At 33.7% G+C, this 22477-nt stretch overlaps 1 protein-coding gene across 5 annotated transcripts in view; it reads left to right on the plus strand.

The window, feature by feature from the left end:
- The window catches only part of CNKSR2 (connector enhancer of kinase suppressor of Ras 2), a 277577-nt gene that overhangs the window by 65136 nt on the left and 189964 nt on the right, over positions 1-22477 (plus strand). For all 5 annotated transcript variants that reach the window (XM_025438375.3, XM_025438372.3, XM_025438399.3 and 2 more), the window contains exons 3-4: positions 4290-4492; positions 21191-21278. In XM_025438375.3, the coding sequence (XP_025294160.1) occupies positions 4290-4492; positions 21191-21278 (291 nt within the window). The remainder of the gene's footprint in view (positions 1-4289; positions 4493-21190; positions 21279-22477) is intronic.

Raw genomic sequence — 22477 nt, forward strand, 5'->3', positions numbered from 1 at the left:
ATGGAAGCGACTCTTACCTCTAGGAAACAAACTGAGGGTTGCTGCAGGGAAGGTGGAGGGGGATGTGGTAACTGAGTGATAGGCATTAAGGAGGGCACATGATGTAATGAGCACTGGGTGTTATATGCAACTGATGAATTATTACAGTCTACATCTGAAACTCATAATGTACTATATGTTGGCTAATCAAATTTAAATTTTAAAAAAAGTAATATTTTTAAAAAGAATGAAATCTTGTCATTCTCAACGACATGGATGGACCTAGAGTATATTATGCTAAGTGAAATAGAGAAAGACAAATACCATATGATTTCAATCATATCATATGTGGAATTTAAGAGACAAAACAAGCAAAGGGGAAATAATAAGAGAGAGAGAAAAACCAAGAAAAAGACTCTTAACTGTAGAGAATGAACTAAAGGTTACCAGAGGGGAGGTGGGTGAGAGGATAGGTGAAATAGGTGATGGGGATTAAGGAAGGCACTTGTCATGATGAGTTTACCAGGTGATGTATGGAATTGTTGAATCACTATATTGTACACCTGAAATTAATATAACACTATGTTAACTAACTGGAATTTTAATTAAAAACAAACAAATAAATAAATAACTCTTTAAAAAGTAAAATTTGAGTCAGTGCTTACTGTCTGCATATTTCTGGACCAAAGCAAAGGGGTGCTTCATTCACTTGTCACTTCTTGGTATAGGAGGCAAGGGAGCATGATTTACTGGTGACTTAGTAAGACAGCACACCATCTGCCTTCATGAAGGAAATAGGAAGAAGATCTGTGTGTTGTCAGTAATTGATTTTGAACTATTTAGAATTGAGAGCTGTGATGATAAAAATTAACTTGAGATCAACTAATCTATCCCTTGTGTTAAAATAGTACGACACAGATACTGTTGTATACAGACAAGCTTCTAACCTATTTTTATAGTCTTACAGAATTTTCTTTTTTTTTTTTTTTTTAAGTAGGCTCCATGCTCAGCACGGAGCCCAACGTGGGGCTTGAACTCACAATCCTGACCTGAGACTGAAAGGCAGGTGCTTAATTGACTGAGCCACCCAGGCGCCCTATGGTCTTAAAGAACTTTCTTTAAAATGCTTTTGAGTTATTGGTTTAACTAGTTTTATTTCATTTTATTTCTTTTTATTGACTTAACTAGAATTAGTTTTAAGAATATCCCTCTCCATCATCCACTACATATCTTTTGTCTCTTCTTGCCCACTGCATTCCTCAGTCCTCCTCATTTTTCACCTCCAGTCCATGTAGGATATTTCTTTAGTAGGTTTCCAGGTTAGAAGTTCTCTCAGGGTATCCTTCCAGGTTTTATCTACAAGCTTTTTTTTATTTCCTAATTCTTGAGTTGTATTTTAAAAAATAATTTTAGCATTATCTTAAATTTTGAAGGTTTCAATGTATTTTTACTTTGCTTTCACACTTTTATTTGCAAGATCTGTATTCTTTTTAAATTATTCTGACCTTTTCTCAGAAAATATCTGAGATGCTAGTATTGTATATAAAGATAAATTAACTTCTATGGTGGCTAATAGCTATAGAGTGAAAGTTACATTACAGGTTGATTGATTAGTTTCCTCTCTAATGAACTAATCACTTGATCATCTCTAAGAAATTATTATGTTTATAAACAAATGTTTCCTCATGAAAATCATTAATATACGAAAATGAAAATACTTTTGTACTTCAGGGAAGATGCCTTAACACGGGGGAAAACTTCTGAAAATACTTTCAGGAAAGCAATTTAGAAGTGTCTGAAATTTAGTTCATAGAGTCTCCAAAGGGCAGCTGAGAATGAGCTTTGGAAGGGACCAGCAGGTGTTCCTAACTTTGGAGGAGGCCTTTCGCTTCCTCCAGCAAGTGAGTAATGTACATATTCAGATGTGATTAAAGATCTTTGCAGGGGGAGATTAATTTTGATTATCCAGGTGGACCACAAATCCAATCACAAGTGTCCTCATGAGGGAGAGGCAAAAGGGGATTTGGTACACACAGAAGATGTGGCCATGTGACCTCAGAGACAGAGACAGGAGTTAACAGTGGCCACAAACCAAGGAATGTCAAGAGCTACCAGATGCTTTTAGAGGCAGGGATTCAAGCCTCCGAAAGAAACGTGGACCTGCCAACATTGTGATTTTTATCCCACTGGTAGTGATTTTTGGATTTCTGATCTCCAAAGTAAATTTCTGTTGTTTTAAGCCAAATAAATGAATAAATAAGTTGATAGGATTATAAATTGTTCTTACCTAGTCATTAAAGAGTATCTTTAATAAACTTGTAAAAGGATTTCCTTAACATACTGATAAGCTGGGTAAAATCTCCCAAATGTTTCACAGATAATCCACCCTCAGATGCAAGAGAATCTGAATAGAATGTTGTTTTATTTGCACAAACAAAACCTTTTGACTTGAGAGAATACAACAATTCAAATTTAGTAGTGAATGTTTAATATACTGAATTAAAAAAAAAAACAGACGCATGGCTCCAAAAGGAAATGTTCTTTTAATAAAAAATGTAAATTTTTAGCAAAGAACATTCAGACTTTTATCACTATGAAACCTTCAATGATAACATACATAACTTGGTATTTATTTATTTATATTTTTAATTTCTTTTTACATAACTTGGCATATGATGTTTATGTGTCCAAACCCTCCACTAGTCCCTCCTTTGTTTTCTCTTCCAAGTTTCTTTTCTTAAATTATCATAGAAGAAATAACGTCAAATTTCATATAAAGTAATTACCCAATGATTGTTGACTTAATATAGCTAAATTTATTGTGCGATTTGCTTCTCTTTTTCATATCCCTAGTATTTTATCTACCATTTTGCTTAGGCATCCCCTCACATATGGCCTTGTGACATAGTCCCATTCAGAATTCTGTCTAAGCTCTGTTAAGCACACGAGAAAAATCTCTCTGTGCCTCGTTGTCATCAACTATGAAAGGAGAATAAATCAAACTTAGAATTCATTTGGGCCTCAGAAGCTATCTAAACTTGTTTGGGTTTAATGGTTTTCTATAAGGTAATAATACTTTTAATTTTACACATGACAATAATGTACATGCTAAGTAGTTTGATGAAGGTCATCCTTTGAGCAGGTTGACCAGCCTTTCTTGGAGGTGTTCTACAGTGCACAATTAACTCTTTTAAAATTTTATTATAACTTAGGAAGTCTTTCCTTAAAGTTTATTTGTGGAGATCCTACAGTGTTTTGCATTCAATGTGGTTTTTTAAAAAAGCTTAGATATATTTATTCATATAACTTCTTCCTGCATTAACTTATAGACATAATATTTAAGGTGAAATAGTAAATACCACTGCAAATTCAAAAGTGAGACCAAGGAACTATAAGAAAACAAACTTATCAAAAAGTCAGTATGATTGTTTTTGGTGTGCTTCATATTTGACCGTGAGCTAGTACAACCATGAGAAAAATAGAAATAAGTTCAGTGTCATAATTTGTATTATAAAAAGGAGAAAGTATATTGGTTCCAATGAGGAATCAGAGGTTTTTTTTTGGAACCATATTATAGAAGAAATTTCTTATATAAGTCATTATGGAGAAGACACAGAATAAAGCTGTATTGCATATGATTTATTTCTTTTTCATTTTATCATTGGGTTGTGCTTTTTTTCCTCACTTTGGCAAAGCAGAATTTTTCGTAGCATCTACATTCATGACTACACATATGCAAATAGAATAGACACTAAACAGTAATTACTGGGGCACCTGGGTGGCTCAGTAGGTTAAGTGTCTGCCTTCAGGGTCTGCTGGGGTACTGGGATCAAGCCCTGTGTTAGGCTCCCTGCTGAGCCAGAAGCCTGCTTCTCTCTCTCCCCCTGTGCCACTCCCCAACTCGTGCTCGCTCTCTCTCCCGCCCCCCTCTCCCTCTCTCTCAAATAAATAATATCTCTTAATAAAAAAATAAGGATAAAAATGAATTTCACAAGTAAATGAATTTAAGTTTGGGTTGAAAAAACACTTATGAGTCCCGGTAATCTTTCTTTCCTGCATGGCATAGTTCCAAGATATAATACTCTGATCTTTTCACGTTCATACTAGCTCTTAACACATTTTATTGTAATTTCTTTATCTGACATTTGCCAAGATCCTCACTTGACTGTGGGTTCTGCTAGGCCAGGAATCCTATCTTAGTCAATACAAATTTTGTTGCTTGTACGTAGTAACCTACTCAGTGAATATTTTAGTGAATGAATATAATACTGACTTTAAGCATATTTGTTTTCTCTCTTTTTATAATTCAGAATTATGGCTTGGAAACAGAAAATCTAAAAACCCTTTCTCACAAGCTGAATGCATCTGCCAAAAATCTACAGAATTTTATAACAGGGAGGAGAAGGAGTGGCCATTATGATGGGAGAACCAGCCGAAAATTGCCAAATGACTTTCTGACTTCGGTTGTGGATCTCATAGGAGCAGCCAAGAGTCTGCTTGCCTGGTTGGACAGGTAAGATCTTCCACATGTTTCATAAATAATCCTCCTCAGACACTATCTTGAATATAACATCATTTCATATGTTCTTGTAAAAGAATTGGACAGAGGAATATCAAGTTGCAAATGTCTAATTATCATTCACCACAGTGTAAGTAGGGTTATCATCAAATAGACATTAATCATTTGTGAATTTTTATATCTAACTAAGTAGCCAATTAATAATTAGTCCCTGGCAATTTCAGAATACATTAATTGCTTTACAAGCAAAGTCATTTTTAGCTGTCATAACAAGATTGATAGTACTATTTTATCTCCTAATTTTCTTTATTTTTGTATTAATTAGTCATATTTAAGGGAGTGACCATTAGGATTCTATTTACTGTTTTAAATGAGTAATTAGACACTGACACTTTAATAGCATGCATTGCATGTCTCCTTACCTTGCTTTATTCATTCTTTATTATTACACTGCACAGTCTTGGATATCATAAACATAGTTTTAGATTTTTTTCCTAGTTAATTTTTATTTGTCTTGGAACACATAAAATAACAAAAGTTTTCATGATATAAAATGAAAAAAGATTAAAATCGAATATGTGGTTAAACATTGTAATGGTGAATCACAGCTGTTTTTTAAAAAATTAAGCTCTTTCATTTTTAGAATTTTTTATAAGGGATATGTACTATGTATGGTGATTAAATAACCAAATTTTAAAATACATTTTATCTCTCATAAGAAACTCCAGTAATAGACAATTTTACCAGAATTCTTTCTTGAGTGAATGTTAGTGAGATATATATTATATATAATATTTTGGCTTTTTAAAAATATGAGGCCTTTTTTTATGATCCAATCTTACTTATGACCATGGGTGCCAATCCTAAAAATGTATGTTAGCAAGCGAGGCAGAGAATGATACAAAAATCATGACTGAATGCAGTTATAATTTAACATTAGAAAAACCTATTAATGTATTTCATAAAATATGAGGCCTTATGTAAAACTAAAATACTTATATTTTTAAGGTAAAAGTTAAGGTAACTTAACTTTATATTATCTGAATTTATATATATTAATAATAACATAATTGATACTAAATCCAAATCTTAATACTAAGTTCTGGGTTATTAGTTTTTTGGTAATTAATTGGTGGACATAGCATATTTCTCTTGCATTTATGACATCATTAAAATTTAATTCTCATAATTATCTAAACTACATTTATCAATCATTTAAAGTAGTTACACTTTAAATATATTAATTCTACAAGTTTCATAATGGTCAATAAGTAAAATATATTTAAAATATGGCTTAAAAAAATATGGCTTAATCCTTAAGTAATATAATATACTTGTTTCAGAAGGCTTCTCAGTAATTAGAACACATACTCGATTATAGTTATATGCTCTTATACTATGACCTGCTCTATAATTGTAAATTTGCTCAGCCTCAATATTTGTATATAGTAAATTTCATTTTATGTTATTTTTACACTAGTACTTGTCAAATAAATGAATACATAGAATGTTTTTACTTTTTAGTGGTAGATAAGACTATAATATAAAATCATATAAATAGCTTCTAGAACACTGTGGTAGTTTCTGATATTTTATTGTTTTATATAATTTTTATGGTGACTTTTTTATCTAAAAAGATGCTTTTAGTAAATGCCAGTTCACCTACAAGCACATGAGTATGCATACACATACAAAAACACATACAAACACATGCATAACAATCCCTGAAGTCAATCAATGATGTTTTGTTTATTTCATAGGAAGAAAAAACGTGATAGAAAGCCTGAGGGAAATAATTTAAGTCATCTGTTTGGCTTCCATTGCTGCAAAAGTTTTCACAATGCTTATTTTGTATTCCGTCATACCATGGTGATCGAAATCAAAGACCATTTAATATTTTGACCATAAAAATGAAATATGTACTTGGAAGGAAAAAAAAGACAACTTTGTGATAACTTTAAAATCACCTGCTGAGACTGTAAATTGAACAAAGAAACTGAAATTTATATTTTGAAGATCTTTCACAGAAAAGTTCAGCTCTAGGCTGGCTTGCCTATAATGATGATGCTTTATTTATTAACAAGCTTAAGTTTTAGAAAGGAAAGGAGAAAAAAATTTTCCATTCTAAGGCATTTGGACTTATGCTGAAGGCCTTGAGAACTTGTTTAATAGGGTCATTGAGTTTAGACCTGTGGATCTTGATGATTACTAGGGCTATAGTGTTGGGAAAAATTAGAGAAGAATAAGGATGGGAGAAGGAAAAACTAACTTAAGAGCTATTTTAGAAATTAATGCTGCTGCTACTGTTGATGATTTTGATGTTGATACCTCCAGCCACATTCATTTAATCAAAGCAACCCTAGGAGGGTTGTCTCCATTTTACAGTAAGAAAAACTAGCACTTTTAGAGGTTAATTTCAAAACCAAATGGCAAGTAAGTGGTAGAACCATGATTCAACAGCACAGTTGATCCTGCTGTTTACTGAAGTTTTTAATTAGAGGAGCAGAAGTGATGATAGAAGAATATTAGAGATATTTATGCAGATAAATAATATTCTGGGACAGATAAGATCTAAAGACTACAGGAGGCATCTAGGTATCTGACTTGGCTGGCCCACTGGATGGTGATGCTATTATCAAAATAGGAACAGGTTATGGTGGAAGATGAACACTGAGTTGAGTGTGAGGCATGATAAATTGTGAAAAGGTCTTTCGAGTATTGCTGCTGAGAAAAAATATCATTGATAGAGATTTGGGAATAGGTGATAAAGTCATGGATATATTAATATTGGTGGTCTAAGGAGAGTTTTAGAATGGCTTCCTTTTATCCTACTCTATTTGTCTTCTGTACCACTTATACCCTTCTAACACCATATAATTTACTTAAGATTATTATTTCTATCTAATTATATTATGTATGCTTTAAGAGAACAGGGATATTCATCTGATTTGTTCACACTGTTACAATTATCTAGAAGACTTCTTGGCTTATAGTGGGTGCTTAATAAATATTTTTGAGTAAATGAAGAGAACTGGGATAAGGAATGAGCTCTGTGAACCACCAACAACTGAAAGATGAGTAGAAAAAGTGCAGCTTGTGGGTAAAATGAGAAGGCATAACCAAAGAGGTAGGAGAGAATTAGATGAGAGGAGTGTCATGGAAGCAAAGGTAATAAAGAGGTGTTTGTCTGTTTGTGGGGTTTTTTTTATATTTCAGTATTTTATTTTTTCCAACTTTATTGAGCCATAATTGACAAATAACTATGTATGTTCAAGATGTACAGTATGATGATTTGATACACACATATATTATGAAATGATTACTGTGGTATTAATACATCCAGGCTAGTTAATACATCCATCACCTCATATAATTACTTTTTTGTGTGAGTGGTGAGAACGCCTAAGATGAGAGTAAAGAGTTTTAGCGGGAAAAGGAAGTGGTCAGTAGGGTCAAATGCTGCTGAGTGATGAGGTAGGGTAAGGACTGCAAGTGTATAGTGAATCAGGGAATCAGGATATATGTGACCATACTAGCAATAATTTAGTGGTTTTATTTAGAAGTCATGAAAACTGAAATACATGAGTTGGTTATGAGTTAAAGGTAAGTGAGAACTACTCTTTAAAGAAATTTTTCTGTGAAATGGTTTGCAGTTCAAAATAGTTTTATATGGGATCCCTGGGTGGCTCGGCGGTTTAGCACCTGCCTTTGGCCAGGGGCACGATCCTGGAGTCCTGGGATCAAGTCCCGCGTTGGGCTCCCGGCATGGAGCCTGCTTCTCCCTCCTCTCTGTCTCTGCCTCTCTCTTTCTCTCTCTATGTCTATCGTAAATAAATAAATCTTTAAAAAATAGTTTATATAATGTTAACTTCCACTTTTTACAGATTCTTAATCTTTTAATGGTAATAGAAAAGAGGTAAATGATGAATGCTGTTTCTATAATTGGGAGCTTGATTTTGCTTCCTCCTTTGCCATGGATTATGTGAATATCTTAACAGTTCCTTGGCTAATATAAATTTCAGAAGATCCAGAAATCAGTTTAAATATAATAATGCTTTATCTGTAACCATGCCAGGTGAAATGTTTAGGCTGGTTTTTTTCCTGACAAGTAACCCAGACTTATCAGAGATTATTAGTGGGTATGTATTTAAGTTATATTCTTATTCCTTTCAAAGAAAGAAAATATTTTTAGGTAGCAGCAAGAACACAAGACAACACTTCATATGTCCTCTTGTTTCATTGTGTCCTACAAGATACACAGGAAACAAAAACATTAATTGTTGCTAGAATAACCAAAAAAGCAGTGTTATCCATGACCATTACTGTGAATCCTGGCCAAAATGCATCGTGAAATAGTGCAAAGGAGCAGAAGGCTGAGAAAGAGTTGAATTTCAGTTCTGCCTATAGTCCTGGATAATCTTGAACCTTAACTCTGTTTTTATTTTCTTTTTTTAAAGATTTTATTTATTTATTTGACAGAGAGAGGGAGCACAAGCGGGGGGAGCAGGAGGCTGAGGGAGAGGGAGAAGCAGGCTCCCTGCTGAGCAGAGAACTAGATGCCAGACTCTGTCCCAGGACCCTGGGATTATGACCCAAGCTGAAGGCAAATGCTTTTACCAACTGAGCCACCCAGGCACCCCTTATTTTCTTTTTAGAATAGGATGTAAAACCTGCACAATTTGAAGTTCTTTGAAGCACTAAAATTCTATGATTCATTGATCGTGTTCACCAAAGCCTTATGAGGAATATATCCAATTTATTTCCTTTTAAATAATATCAAATGATGAACACTAACAACATTTGTTAGTTACTTGTAGAATCATGATTTAATTCCCTACATCTTCTCTAAATAAATTTAGTTAATATTTTAAAGTTCTAGAACAAAAGGCACCTGGGTGGCTCAGTGGTTGAGCGTCTGCCTTTGGCTCAGGTTGTGATCCTGGGGTCCTGGGATTGAGTCCCACATCAGGCTTCCCACGAGGAGCCTGCTTCTCCCTCTACCTATGTCTCTGCCTTTCTCCCTGTGTCTCTCATGAATGAATAAATAAAATCCTTAAAAAACAATAAAAATAAAGTTCTAGAACAAAACTAACCTCTTTATGCCTTCTTTATAAAAGGTAGGAATGTGTCTTGTCTTGTTTATTTTTGTTTATTTTTGAAGAACTTAGAACTTATGTACTTAATTATAAAAGTTCCGTAGAAATGATGTTGATCAAAAATTCTTAATATTTTGATCTGTTGGTATAGATTTATTTTAATTTAAACAGTGATAAATATTTTGGCATTAAATTTTTTATTGCATTTTAGGGAGAACTTGCATGCACAACAATATGATATGGGTTTATTGCAATTTTTATATTTTATGTCACTTGAAGAAGAAGCAAGGAACAGAAAGAATATGCTAAAATCTTTAATTTAGTTGTAGATATTAAACTAGATGCTTTATATATATCAACCAATTGAATTCTCATGAAGCAGGTATCATTATCCCCATTTTACATATGAAACAATAAATGACTTGCCTAAAGTCATTTGTCTAACGTGAAAATTGAAATTTGAATCTATTTTTGTTTGATACCAAAGCTCTTCTTGTTTTTCAATTGTTACGTTCATTTGTCATGCTACATCTCCATTCAAATGTTGACTAATTCTTAAAAATTTTGAGAAACTTATTCTTAGGAATGCAACATATATAAACATTTATTTTCATTTTGGTATTTCTCTCCAAGTGCTAATAAACAAGAGTGCCACTTTCCCACTTTTGGCCTGGATATTTAAAAATCACTATATAGAATTTTTATTTATAGAAATTTTAGTTTGCATTCTACTTTGAAGGCATAAATGAGATATTTTTAATATCATTGAAAACCTTTGGGGTGCCTGGGTGGCTCAGTGGTTTAGGCATCGGACTCTTGATTTCTGCTCTGGTGATGATCTCAGGATTTGTGAGATTGACAAATCTCACTTTGGACTCCTCACTGGGCTTGAGGACTAATTAAGATTCTCTCTTTCCCTCTCCCTCTGCCTCCATCTCCCCCCCCCCCCCCACCCATTAACACACGTGCTGTCTCTCTGTCTTGAAACAAACAAACAAACAACCCTTTTGGATGTTTAAGACTTTAAAGTTAGGGAAAAATATTTACAGTTTCACAAAAATTTCAATTTCAGTGGAGCTTTCATTCAAATAAAACTCATTTTCAAAAACCAGCTCTTTACGTTTTTAAAATCATATAAAATCTAAGGGTAACAAAATTGCTTTTATTTCCCTCCTATTTTAAATATTTACTTGAATGAAGTAGCAGACTTTCCCAGAGGAAAAGCTTCAGAAATGAATCACCATTTGGTAGCTTTACTGTTTATTTTCAAAGCATGGTTTACTCATCTATTTTTAACTTGTATCCTGCTGTTCTTCACACCTCATCTTTCCTGCAGTTTTATATGGTTTTGCCAAGTCAATCTATACTTGGAGGTTTATGGATCACTGTATGTATCACATTGTACAGTAACATCATTAACAGTGTCCATAAGTATTGTTTATAGAAAAAGCTTGTTATTTATAGTGAAAGTTCATTATTTTCTCTCATTCTTAGCATTAGCACCTAATTGTAATTATTTCTCTTTTTTTTTAATTTTTTTTAAATTTTTATTTATTTTATGATAGTCACAGAGAGAGAGAGAGAGAGAGGCAGAGACACAGGCAGAGGGAGAAGCAGGCTCCATGCACCGGGAGCCTGACGTGGGATTCGATCCCGGGTCTCCAGGATCGCGCCCTGGGCCAAAGGCAGGCGCTAAACCACTGCGCCACCCAGGGATCCCTGTAATTATTTCTAAAATACCTTTCAAAACCATTCTATTTTGAAGAGATCAATGAGATACCTTTTTATGTCATTAAAAAAAATTTAAATCTTTAAGTCATAAGAGTAGGGTGATAAGGCAAAAATATTTTCTTTGAAATAATTTGCCTTATCTTAAAAAATAGTTGAACTGATTTCTTCTTCCATGATGGGAAACTATAAAACAGAAATTAATTGTGTACTAGGAAAAAAATTACAAAAACCAAACTACTTCAGACACTACCAGATACTGTGGTACATTGTTGCTTGGTCTTTCCTCTCACATACTCACTCCTCTCACTTGGCATGTCTTGTTCCAGAGATAAGCACTAATGTTAGCACTGCCACTGTTTATGGACTGTGCTCAGGCTCAGCTGTGCCAGCCTGAGAAATAGCAAGGCATTCCAGATATCCTTATTAACTTCTAAGCTTTTTAGTTTTCCTTATTGACTTCTAATTTGTTTAGCATTTCTAAACCACTAATAACTTTTCCATAAATGTAATACTTCTGTTTGAAAAGAACATACAAAAAAATACTTTCTTAGAGGGTCATACACCTTTGTACTCAAAAGAGTTATAAGCATTGTATTATCCATATGGTGATTTAAGGGGAATAGTTGCTTAACTTTTAGGATCTAAATAGAATAGTTCCTGTAATGGCCATTTATTGATTAGCCAAGGATTTTTTTTTTATTTTCTGGCATCAGAAAGCTTTCCTGTGATGAATTTAATTTCCTTTACTTGGAGTCACTGTGTTCATTTTTATAAGTAGCATGAGCTCTAGCTTAGGGTTGGTTTTTTTTTTTTTTTTTCAGACCGAAGAATAAATTTCTCTTTTTTGTTCTGTTCATGAACTGATTGTGCTCATAAACTCTACAGAGATCTATTTCTTTATCTAGATGATCATTAAGTCACAATTAAATAATCATCTTTGGTAACTCAAAAAGATTGGAACCCTGTCAGTCATCATTTATTTACATATGTGTCTAGGCAAAATAATCATACCGAACATTAATATCTTCAGGATGAGAATGGTTCTTTAGTGTGGTTATACATGATTTGCCTTTAAAATAAAAATTTCAGGGAAATTCACTACAAGAAAAAAAATCAGTGTTTTCCTTGGTGTGTGTGTAGAGTTCCCCTCCCCCAGAGTTTTCTTGATATTTAATCTTGAGCTAGAAACTTGTCTTACTTGAAATGTGAATGGTCAGGAAAGTGGAAAACATGCCTTAGAATTCGGTTTGCTACAGGCATTCAGTCATCGAATAGATGTTTCTTTTTATATATTTTGAAGATTAAATTTATGGGAAAAATCATGCTATATTTCATCTTATCACTTTTGAATGAAGTTTTCAGATTTTATTAACAGACTTTGACCTTTTCAAACCTAGGAACCCAAACTCTTTCTACTCATGCCAGAAGCATGTTGAGTTCTTAATTAAAATGCCAATTTTTATGCTTCAGTGCAGCAAAAATGGCCTTTAGTTACATTTTTTAAATGATTTTGTCTTAGGAGGGTTTATATTTTACATCTTTTTAAAAAATGGTTTTATTGAGGCCTAATTTACATTCTATAAGATACACCTATGCAACATCTCTACAATCCAGTTTTAGAAAACTTCCATAAGAATAGATTTTTCAAAGCTGATTCCTCACTAAGAGGTTAATTTTTTTAAACTGAGAATGTAGATTAATTCATTATATATTTTTTCAATTAACTTTATTTGAAATCTTAATGTCTCTTTCTGTTTTAGTAAATCATGGTGAAAAACAATACTGAGTTTTGGAATGTAGATTAGTGTAAGACAGCCCATAATAGGCTGTGGTATATAGAATCATTTTGAAAACAGTATGTTAAAACCACTGGAGAAGGAAAGGATCATTTAATAAATAGTATTGGGACACCTGATAAAGCCTTTGGAAAATAATGATAGAACGCTACCTGTTGTTTACTAAAACATTTTAAGCATATCATTTATTTAAATGGAAAATAAATCCGTAAGAAAACTGGAGAAAATATAGACAAAAAATGACTACTAGATGAGAAAGACTTAAGTATTTAAAAATAAGGAATAAAATACAAATGAATATCCCAATTGACTTTTGCCACATAAAACTGAAAAATGTGACAAGGTATAAGACAGATGACAAACTGGGAAAAATAAATACTTGCAACAAACATATCAGAAGCAGAGTGTTAACATGTATTATGTGCATATTACCTTTATATTTTAAAAATACCAAAGTGTAATAGATGAGCACATAGACATTTCAAAAAAGAGGAAACATTGCTGATAAGATGTATGTGCCAAACAACAGAGCTTCAGAGCTCTGAAGTAAAAACTGATGGAACAAGGAGAAAAAGACAAATCCACAATTATAATTGGATACTTTATATCCACTCTCTCATAATTGATAAAACTACCAGACATAAAGTCAGTAAGGATTAGAAGAACTGAATAAACACTAAACAACATTATACAATTGACATTTTTAGAGTACTTCATCCAAGAAGAGCAGAATACAAATTCTTGTCAAGTACCCATTGGAACAGTCACCAAGATAGACCACTCCTGCATCATAAGGCATATTTTGACACATTTAAAAGAATTAAAATCCAGCTAGTATGTGTTTTTAACCATAATGTAATCAAACTAGAAATCAAACAACACATTTCCAAGTAATCCATGGATAAAAGAGGAAGTCTCAAGGCAAGTAAAAAACATATTAAACAGAACGAGAAGAGAACAAATCATAAATTTTGTGATACACAGAAACAGTGATAAAAGGGAATGTATAGCACTGAATGCTTATATCAGAAAAAAAGATTTCATCAATCAACTAAGCTTCCATCTTAGGAAATTGCTAATCAATATGTATTAATTTTTAGTTAAGCAAGATGAAAAAGTTCTAGAGGCCTGCTATAAAACATTGTACCTGTAGTTAATACTGTACCTGTAGTTAACAATACTATCTTGTACACTTAAGGTTTTACAAAGGGTAAATCTTGTGTTAACTATTCTTATAGTAAAAGAAAATAAAAAATAAGGGCAAAATAAGCCTAAAAGCAAGCAGAACAGGGTAATAATGACAAAGGATCAAAAGATCAATGAAACTGAAAACAGAAACACAGTGGAGAAGTCAATTAAAATAAAAGAATCATGAAGGAACACTACAAATAGTTCATACATAAATTGGACAGATGAAATTGACCAATTCCAATTCCTTGAAAATCACAAACTATGAACACTTACCTAAGATGAAATAGATACTCTGAATAATCCTCTGAGTATTAAAGAAATTGAATTTTACTTAGAAGCGTTTTATGGTAGGGTATAAAAAGTCCAGGCCTAGATGATTTCCTTGGTGAATTCACATCACTATATGTTTAAAGAGGAAATAACACCAATGCACCAATCTGTTCCAGAAAATAGATGACTAGGTAATTCTTCCTATCCCATTTTATGAGATGATCATGATCCTGATCCCAATATTTGAAAACAGCACAAAAAAGAAAACTATGAACCAGTATCTCATGAACTTACATGTTAACTTGTTAACTTACATGTTAAAATCCTCCACAAAATATTGGTAAACCAAATCTAACCATATATAAATAAAATTATACACCACAGCTAAGTGGAATTTATATCAGGTATGCAAGGCTGCATCAACACTTAAAAATAAATCAGTGTAATCCACCACATCAATGGATTAAAGAATGAAAATCATATGATAATAACAGTTAATGTAAAAAGAGCATATGATAAAATCCTATACCCATTCATTAGAAGAATTCTCAGCAAGGTAGAAACAGATTGGTAATACCTGAACTTGATATAAAACACAAATAAAATGCAACAGCTAAACTTATACTTCCATTATGAAGAACTAAACGCTTTCCTCCTAAGACTGGGAATAGGGTAATGCTGTCTGCTCTCACCCCTCCTATTTAATAATCTATTGAAAGTCACATCCACTGCAGTAGGCAAGAAAAGGAAATAAAAGGCCTGGAGATTGGAATGAAAAAATAAAATTTTCCCTATTCTTAGATCATACATATCATTGGGTAGAAAATTCCAAGCTATCTACAAAACATCTGTTAGAACTAGTAAGTAAGTAGCAAGGTTGTGGGATACAAAGTCCACATACAAAATTAATTATATTCCTATATACTAACAATGAATAATTGGAAACCAAAATTTAAAACATAGTACAATTTACAGTTGCTTCAAAAGTAGTGAGTTGCCTACACATAAATTTAGCAAAATATCTACAGGATCAGTATATGAAAACTATAAAACACTGATGTAGGATATCAAACAAGATATAAATAAATGAAGATACATACTGTACTCTGTGTTCATAGATTGAAAGCTTCAGTAAAAATGTTAATTCTCATGTCTCCTTACAGGTATGATGAAATTCATATAAAAATACCAGCAGGGTTTATTTTTTACAGCCACAGACTGTATGATTCTAAATTTATATTAAAAAAGCAAACTGAAAAGTTCATTACTTTTGAAAAAGAAATAGCTCAGTTTTAAGTATTATATAAAAATGCTAATCAAAACCAGTATTAGTTGACAGGATAGAAACCAAGAGAGTCCAGACAATTCCTTTATAGGCCTGGTTAGCTGATTTTTGACAGTGGAAAATGGATAGCCTTTCAGCAAATAGTATTGGAGCACTTAGATAGGCATAGGGAAGAAAGAGAAACTCGACCCAGACCTCACACCTTATATAAAAATTGACTCAAAAGTGGACCACAGATCTAAAGATAAAATATAAAACTGTAAAACTTGCATAAGGAAATATGACTTACGGTCAGTTGAAGATTATCTGAGATGTAGGACTAAAGGTATAATCCAGAAAAAAATCAAGTTTGACCTCATTAAAATAAAAAACCTGTTATATTAAACAGATCCTGTTAAGAGGATGGAAAGACAAGCCATAGACTGAGAAGAAATATTACAGGTCACCTATTCAACAAAACTTGCATACAAAATGTGTTAGGAACTCTCTAAACTCAATAGTAGGAATACCAAAAGCCCAAACAGCAAATGGGCAAAAGGCATGAGGAGACATTTCACTAAAGGATATATATATCAATAGCAAATATGCACGTGAAGATGTCATCATCATTACCGATTAGAAACCCATTCAGGAAATATAGTTAACTATTAGATATAGGTAGTATATAACATAAATCTGGATAAACACCTTGGAGGGATTAAAGACCTAAATGTGTGACCTGAAACCATAAAAATCCTAAAAAAGAGCATAGGCATTATTTTCTCTGACGTTGGTCATAGCAACTTCTTTCTAGATATGTCGCCTGAGACAAGGGAAACAAAAGTAAAAATAAACTGTTGGGACTACGTCAAAATAAAAAGTTTCTGCACAGCAAAAGAAACAATAAAACTAAAAGGCATCTTATGGAATGGGAGAAGATATTTGCAAATAATGTATCTGGTAAAGAGTTAGTATCCAAAATATACAAAAATTTATAAAACTCAACAGCCCCAAATCAAATAATCCAATTAAAAAATGGGTCGAAGACATGAACAGATATTTTTCAAAAGAAGACATCCAGATGGCCAATAGACACACAAAAAGATGCTCAACATCACTGATCATCAGGAAAATGCTAATCAAAACTACAATGAAATACCACCTCACACCTGTCAAAATGGCTAAGATCAATAATATTAGAAACAACGGGTGTTGGTGAGGATGTGTAGAAAAAGGAACACTGGCACACCTTTGGTGAGAATTCAAAGTGGTGCAGGCACGGTAGGATGCAGTATGGAAATACCTCAACAACTAAAAATACAATTACTAGATATTTACCCAAAGAATATGAAAACACTAATTCAAAAAGATAGAGGCATCCCTACGTTTATTGCAGCATTATTTACAATAACAGAAGCAACTGAAGTATCAATGGATAGATGAATGGATGAAGCAGAACAATGGAATATTATTCAGCCATAATAAGAATGAATGTTTTAAATTTTTTATTGGAGTTCAGTTTGCCAACATATAGCATAACACCCAGTGCTCATCCCGCCAAGTGCCCCCCTCAGTGCCCGTCACCCAGTCACCCAAACCCCCCGCCCACCTCCCCTTCCACTACCCCTTGTTCATTTCCCAGAGGTAGGTGTCTCTCATGTTTTGTCACCCTCACTGATATTTCACTGATTTTCTCTCCTTTCCCTTTATTCCCTTTCACTATTTTTTATATTCCTCAAATGAATGAAACCATGTTTGCCCTTTTCCGATTGACTTATTTCACTCAGCATAATACCCTCCAGTTCCATCCACGTCAAAGCAATTGGTGGGTATTTGTCATTTCTAATGGCTGAGTAATATTCCATTGTATACATAGACCACATCTTCTTTTTTTAATAAATTAATTTTTTATTGGTGTTCAATTTACCAACATACAGAATAACACCCAGTGCTCATCCCGTCAAGTGCCCCCCTCATTGCCCGTCACCCATTCACCCCCACCCTCCGCCCTCCTCCCCTTCCACCACCCCTAGTTCGTTTCCCAGAGTTAGGAGTCTTTTTCTTCTCCTTTCCCTTATATTCCCTTTCACTGTTATTTATATTCCCCAAATGAATGAGAACATATAATGTTTGTCCTTCTCCGACTGACTTATTTCACTCAGCATAATACCCTCCAGTTCCATCCACGTCGAAGCAAATGGTGGGTATTTGTCATTTCTAATGGCTGAGTAATATTCCATTGTATACATAAACCACATCTTCTTTATCCATTCATCTTTCGATGGATACCGAGGCTCCTTCCACAGTCTGGCTATTGTGGACATTGCTGCTATAAACATTGGGGTGCAGGTGTCCCGGCGTTTCACTGCATCTGTATCTTTGGGGTAAATCCCCAGCAGTGCAATTGCTGGGTCATAGGGCAGGTCTATTTTAAACTCTTTGAGGAACCTCCACACAGTTTTCCAGAGTGGCTGCACCAGTTCACATTCCCACCAACAGTGAAAGAGGGTTCCCCTTTCTCCACATCCTCTCCAACATGTGTTGTTTCCTGCCTTGTTAATATTCCCCATTCTCACTGGTGTGAGGTGGTATCTCATTGTGGTTTTGATTTGTATTTCCCTGATGGCAAGTGATGCGGAGCATTTTCTCATGTGCGTGTTGGTCATGTCTATTTCTTCCTCTGTGAGATTTCTGTTCATGTCTTTTGCCCATTTCATGATTGGATTGTTTGTTTCTTTGGTGTTGAGTTTAATAAGTTCTTTATAGATCTTGGAAACTAGTCCTTTATCTGATAGGTCATTTGCCAATATCTTCTCCCATTCTGTAGGTTGTCTTTTAGTTTCTTATCTTGATGAAGTCCCAATAGTTCATTTTTGCTTTTGTTTCTTTTGCCTTCGTGGATGTATCTTGCAAGAAGTTACTGTGGCCGAGTTCAAAAAGAGTGTTGCCTGTGTTCTTCTCTAGGATTTTGATGGAATCTTGTCTCACATTTAGATCTTTCATCCATTTTGAGTTTGTCTTTGTGTATGGTGAAAGAGAGTGGTCTAGTTTCATTCTTCTGCATGTGGCTGTCCAATTTTCCCAGCACCATTTATTGAAGAGACTGTCTTTATTCCAATGGATAGTCTTTCCTCCTTTATCGAATATTAGTTGACCATAAAGTTGAGGGTCCACTTCTGGATTCTCTATTCTGTTCCATTGATCTCTGTGTCTGTTTTTGGGCCAGTACCACACTGTCTTGATGACCACAGCTTTGTAGTACAACCTGAAATCTGGCATTGTGATGCCCCCAGCTATGGTTTTCTTTTTTAAAATTCCCCTGGCTATTCGGGGTCTTTTCTGATTCCACACAAATCTTAAAATAATTTGTTCTAACTCTCTGAAGAAAGCCCATGGTATTTTGATAGGGATTGCATTAAACATGTAAATTGCCCTGGGTAACATTGACATTTTCACGCTATTAATTCTTCCAATCCATGAGCATGGAATATTTTTCCATCTCTTTGTGTCTTCCTCAATTTCTTTCAGAAGTATTCTATAGTTTTTAGGGTATAGATCCTTTACCTATTTGGTTAGGTTTATTCCTAGGTATCTTATGAGGTTTATTCCTAGGTATCTAATGAGAATGAAATTTTGTCATTTTGAACAACATGAATGGACCTAGAGGATATAATGCTAAGTCAGATAACTCAGAGAAAGATAAATACCACATGACTTCATCCATGTGAAATTTAAGAAACAAAACAAATGAGCAAAGGGGAAAAAAAGGACCAAAGCAAAGAACAGACTCTTAACTTTAGGGAACGAACTAATGGTTACCAGAAGCTAAGTCGGTGGAGGGATGGATGAAACAGAGGATAGGATTTAAAGAGTGTACTTGTCATTATGAGCAGCAGGTTGTTAAAATAAAAAAAGAAAAATATCTTGGGGAAATTCAAATTACATAGCTAATAGAATGGCCAACATCAAAAATACATAAATGAAAAATAGGTTTAAAAAGAATAACCAAAAAAAGATATCTCTTAGATGGACCCATGTGAGAATGGGGGTGCTTGAGTTGTAGAGTTTCCTAGAAGAAAACAATTATTTATAACCAAGAAGCAGTTCCATATATACACATTCTTAGTAAATTCCCTGAAAAGATATCAAATAGAAGGTCTAAAGCACTAAGGATTCAATAATTTGACTAAATTTTCACCTTCATACCTTCTTTCATATTAGTGATTTTATTTTCTCTTTATTAAATGGAGCTTCCCAAATCCTATCAGTGTTGTCTTACAAAACCTGATGAGCATTCACAGATGAGAACCCATAAGAAGTAATGGAAAATCACTGTGGATTCGTTTGGTGACAAAACACCTACTAAGAAAGACTGCTGCTATTTGTCGACATAACAATCTTGTAAATATAAACATTATATCAGAATATATTTATTATTTATGTTCTAAACTTGAAAAAGGATGTGAAGTGACATAAATAAGCAGTTTAGAACAAAATAAAACTTACTAAGTAAGTCCATAGAAGCAGTGTATTAGTATTTAACTCTGTGGTGTGTAGGTTCAGATATCCTTGGTTTGAATACCCCTGTTTCCACTTATTACTGTCCCTTCCCTTTTTGTATCTCAGCATTCTCATCTGTAAAATGGGAATAATAGTACCTACTACATAAGAGTTTTTGTGAAGATAATTGGCTACATGTAAAGCATTTAAAACAGTAACTGGCACATAAGTCCTCAGTAAGTGTTAGTTATCATTACTAGCTCTGACTTATATTTCAAGAAGATACTGTATTCATAATCCTCATTTGAAAGTAAACTAAAATTTTGTCTTTACCTAAAGTTCAACTTTATTTGTTGTTTTTAGTTGTGGGGAAGAGACCTTATAAATACCAAATAAATACTGAGAACTAAAAAAAGAAATTTGATTAAAAGAAAACATTATTTTGGCAGGGAGCACCTAGGTGGTATAGTCAGTTAAGCATCCAAGTTTTGATTTCAGCTCAGGTTGCAATCTCAGGGTTATGAGATCAAGTCCTACATCAGTCTGCTTGAGATTCTCTTTCTCCCTCTGCTCCTCCCTTCTACATACTCTTTCTCTTTCTAATATGAATAAATAAATATTTAAAGAAAAAAAAGCAAAGCAAGCATTGTTTTTTTAATTTAATTCCCTTCTAAGCTGTTTCCTGAATTTTTTCATAAATATGTCCTGAATATTTTTTATCACTATGTAAACTTAAGAACAACTCATTTCCTATTATTCAAGATCTTAACTTAAAAGTCTATTGCATTTGGGAACTTTTCAAAATTTGTTCCTATTAATCACAATTTTCCTTTTCTCTTTGTAGGTCACCATTTGCTGCTGTCACAGACTATTCAGTTACAAGGAATAATGTCATACAGCTCTGCTTGGAATTGACAACAATTGTGCAACAGGTATTAGCTGACAACCTTTCCTTCTGTTAATTTATTATCTTTTTCGTATTCTAACAATGCAGAGTATTCCTTTTTACCAAGAGTAAACCAGTAAGATACTAATTTGGGAGTTTCTCACGCAAAGATAAATGGTTCTAAATAAACCATATATGTGGTTTGGGAAACTATTCATGTAGCCTAATAAATAAGCATTTTATTTACCAGAAGATGTAAAAGTCAACTCCACCTCCAGAGAAATCATTATAAGATCATAAGTCTTGGGGCACCTAGGTGGCTCAGTTGGTTAAGCATCTGCCTTTGGCTCAAGTTATGATCCCAGGGTTCTGGGATGGAGCCCCATGTCAGACTCCCTGCTCAGCAGGGGGTCTGCTTCTCCCTCTCTCTCTGCCACTCCCCCTGCTTGTGTACTCTCTCTTCTCTGTCTCTCTCAAATAAATGAAATAAATCTTTTAAAAAATCGTAAGTCTGGTAGTCTCACATTTTAGTGAGGAAGATTGTATTGCCTTTCACAAAATGAAATTGCCCCATTTAGATAAAAATCTAAAACTTTTGCTCTAAGACACTGTTCTTTATTAGTACAACTATTAGTTTCACTTATATATTGCACATATGAAAGAATATATGTAATAGCTTTTAACAGTGGTCTATTTACATGACCTGGTTTTTTGCTTTCAATACTATCCAACCCAGGGATCCCCAAATCAAATGCCTTCAGGAGTACCGTAGCTAATATAAATGTTTGAATCAAGCCTGGCATAAGATAAGGAGAAACGTTAGAGTGGTGAATTGACTAGTACATATTTTACAATATTTAATTAAATGTAATAACAAAACACATCTAAGAAGTCTGAAGCCCGCAGTCATCATGCTGTGTAAGCCCCAATGTCAGCCTGTTGCCACTGCTTTCTTGGGTGCCTGCATTTGTTAACCTAGCCAGTGATGCAGAAAGAAAGCAGACAATAAAATAAGATGATACCGATGATTATTGGAGAAGTTGATGTTTTAATTTATTCTGCTCCCTGTCCTTTATTACCAGGGATAATTATAGGAAGGAGAATAACTTTGTGACTTTTAATTGTGGAACACATCATGATTATATCATGGCAGTGAGAAAGTCAGCAACTCCTTGTAACTCAGAGACATGGGTGGAGATTGTGAACATTTTTATGAGTTTTGAGATACCCTAACAGTCTCATTGC

The sequence above is a fragment of the Canis lupus genome, chromosome X (genome assembly GCF_003254725.2).
Source record: "Canis lupus dingo isolate Sandy chromosome X, ASM325472v2, whole genome shotgun sequence".
NCBI classification, from domain to species: Eukaryota; Metazoa; Chordata; class Mammalia; order Carnivora; family Canidae; genus Canis; species Canis lupus.